The following is a 2,366-nucleotide window of genomic DNA, read 5'->3' as shown; positions in this document are numbered from 1 at the left end:
GAAATTCATAGTGTGAACAATTATAGGCTGTGCATATGTAAACATCATTCTCATATTAAACCATATTGTTAATTATGATCCACAAATTGCCCATGCCATAACAGTGACATTACGTACAAAGTAAACCTAGCTAGATTTGTCATTGGACAAGACGCAATGGACAAGACGCAAGAAAACAAAAACATCCTTGACATGAGGAGACACTAGCTAAAATCGCAAAATATAATAACATATACATGCACACAATAATATTCGTAAATAAGAGACAGAAATTACTTAACCTCTACGGTTAAACTTCATTCTGTACAAATTAAATCGAACTATGCATGCTGCATTCATATATATATATATATATATATATAAAAGGCTAGTGATAATCTGGCCTTAATTAATTTGGCAGCACACTATAGCTAGCAAGCTGTAGATGGATGAGTACTGTAGGGGTTGAAGATCAAGTGATTCTTATTCGACCCGACTAAAAATGGACTTGTCGATGACTCGTTGTGATTATGATTATGATGATCGCCGACGTTGCAGATTTTCTCACAGGAGGGACACATGGTGAGAGTGGCAGTTGGAAACTGCATGTAAAAGGGTGCTGCTGCTGTTGCTGTTTGTTTCATTAATTTGAGCTCTTGCAGCTCCTTGTGTAGCCTTCTGTTCTCTTCCTTCAATGTTTCACAACATTGCTTCAACAACTCGCACTCTGCTTCCGTTTGCTTCAGCTTGGTCCTACAAAATTGTAATAAATTAAGAATATTAGAAAATTATATATTAGTGGAGACTCATATGAACAAGCATCAAACATGCACATCCTGAAAATTTTGAATACAAATAATAAGAATAATTAAGTATGAACTTGATATTCATGTTAACTGAACTCGAGACCTCCCACTCAGTGAGGATAAATACTGAGCACATCTTGGAAATTAAAGTAAATAAATTATACCTAGCCCTCCTGTTTTGGAACCAGACTTCAACTTGTCGTGGGCGTAAGTTTAGCTTTCTTGCCAGTTCTTGTTTTTGTTTCTGAAAAAATAAAAAAGCTTATAACATGAGACAAATAACTAGAAAAATTAATACGATAAGATAATTATTGATAAACAATGATAATCTAAACACAAGCTTATAATAACATGAAGACAAATAAATACATAAATAAAGATGGTTTATGGAAAAATATAATATTTACTGGATTGAGAGTAGTGTGCTCTCTGAAGGTGTCCTCTAAAGTGGCGGATTGTTCTTTTGTAAGTCTGAGTTTCTTTCTAGGACTGCCTTCGTGATCTTGATCTTGATCATATAATTCGTCGCTTACTCTTGATGAAGTAGTGATATTCACTACTCTCTCTTCTTCTACCTCTCCCTCTATCTCTTCAACACCCAAACCTCTGTCCCTCTTGAAACTAGATGAGTTGGAGAACGAAGAAACGGCGCCGCTGCAGGGAGAAGAGGCCTGTTCTTGTGCTTGCACATATACTACTTGGTGCAAATGATCATCCGATTTGGCGGCCTCGATCTTAGCCCCGGACGATGGACCTAGGGTTAGAGCCGGCAATAGGTGATCGTATTTCAACTGTATTTTCTTCTTCTTTTGGTGATCGAGATCGAAAGCCTGCAAATTTGTATGATGATCTGGATTACCTTGACAACCTAGGCTGAGTCCAAGGCCGGTGTTACAAGCTTCATGATCAAAACCCATCGATCTCTCTAATAATATTATTGTTGTTGTAGCAACAAATTAATTACAAAATATTTATATATAAAAAAAAAAAAAAAAAAGTCTGAGCGTGGAGGCAAAAGAATATGGTATTTTTTTTAGGAGGGAGAGTTGGAGTAGTAGGGCTGTGGGGATCGGATTATTTAAGCAAAGGAAGGAAAGTGAGTGACGAATATGGTTTTGTGGAAATATAACAATTAGATCGACCCCATGTCTCTTTGTCCTCATAGGTTGACCAATATCACAAACAAATTCTCTACTACTCTAATGTCTATATACGTCTCGATACAGTTGATGTGTATAGAAGGTATATGAAGCTAATTAAGCGAGTTTGTATATGTTTGTGTGTGTGTGTGTGTGTGTGTGTGTGTAAGCATGCGTGGAGCCACATGGAATGTGGGTGTACACAAGAACGCACATTAAAGAGTGAGGGGAATAATGATTCGGCACTTTTCACCTTTTTCATTCCACTTTTTGATCTACTGAATTCTCACTTTATATTATACGATCGAACAACTATTTTATTCTACAGAGAGAGAGAGAGAGATTCTTTAGGTAGGAACGTATATACTTTCGACCACTTTCACACTAATACAGTGTGAAAATTTGATCAAAAAAATAATTTAGTGTGAAAATTAATGGTTAT

At 36.3% G+C, this 2,366-nt stretch overlaps 1 protein-coding gene across 1 annotated transcript; it reads right to left on the bottom strand.

The window, feature by feature from the left end:
• Nucleotides 1-34: 34 nt before the first annotated feature.
• Nucleotides 35-1,986, bottom strand: LOC137718751 (homeobox-leucine zipper protein HAT22-like). Its single transcript, XM_068458289.2, has 3 exons — nucleotides 1,193-1,986; nucleotides 950-1,029; nucleotides 35-732 (listed from the first exon to the last, which is right to left on the bottom strand). The coding sequence occupies exons 1-3, from the start codon at nucleotides 1,700-1,702 to the stop codon at nucleotides 411-413; spliced, it is 912 nt and encodes a 303-aa protein (XP_068314390.2). The 5' UTR covers nucleotides 1,703-1,986; the 3' UTR covers nucleotides 35-410.
• Between the last annotated feature and the right edge of the window lie 380 nt (nucleotides 1,987-2,366).

The sequence above is a fragment of the Pyrus communis genome, chromosome 8 (assembly GCF_041283825.1).
Source record: "Pyrus communis isolate YQ-2024b chromosome 8, ASM4128382v1, whole genome shotgun sequence".
NCBI classification, from domain to species: Eukaryota; Viridiplantae; Streptophyta; class Magnoliopsida; order Rosales; family Rosaceae; genus Pyrus; species Pyrus communis.
This window is presented reverse-complemented; position numbering and strand designations above follow the sequence as displayed.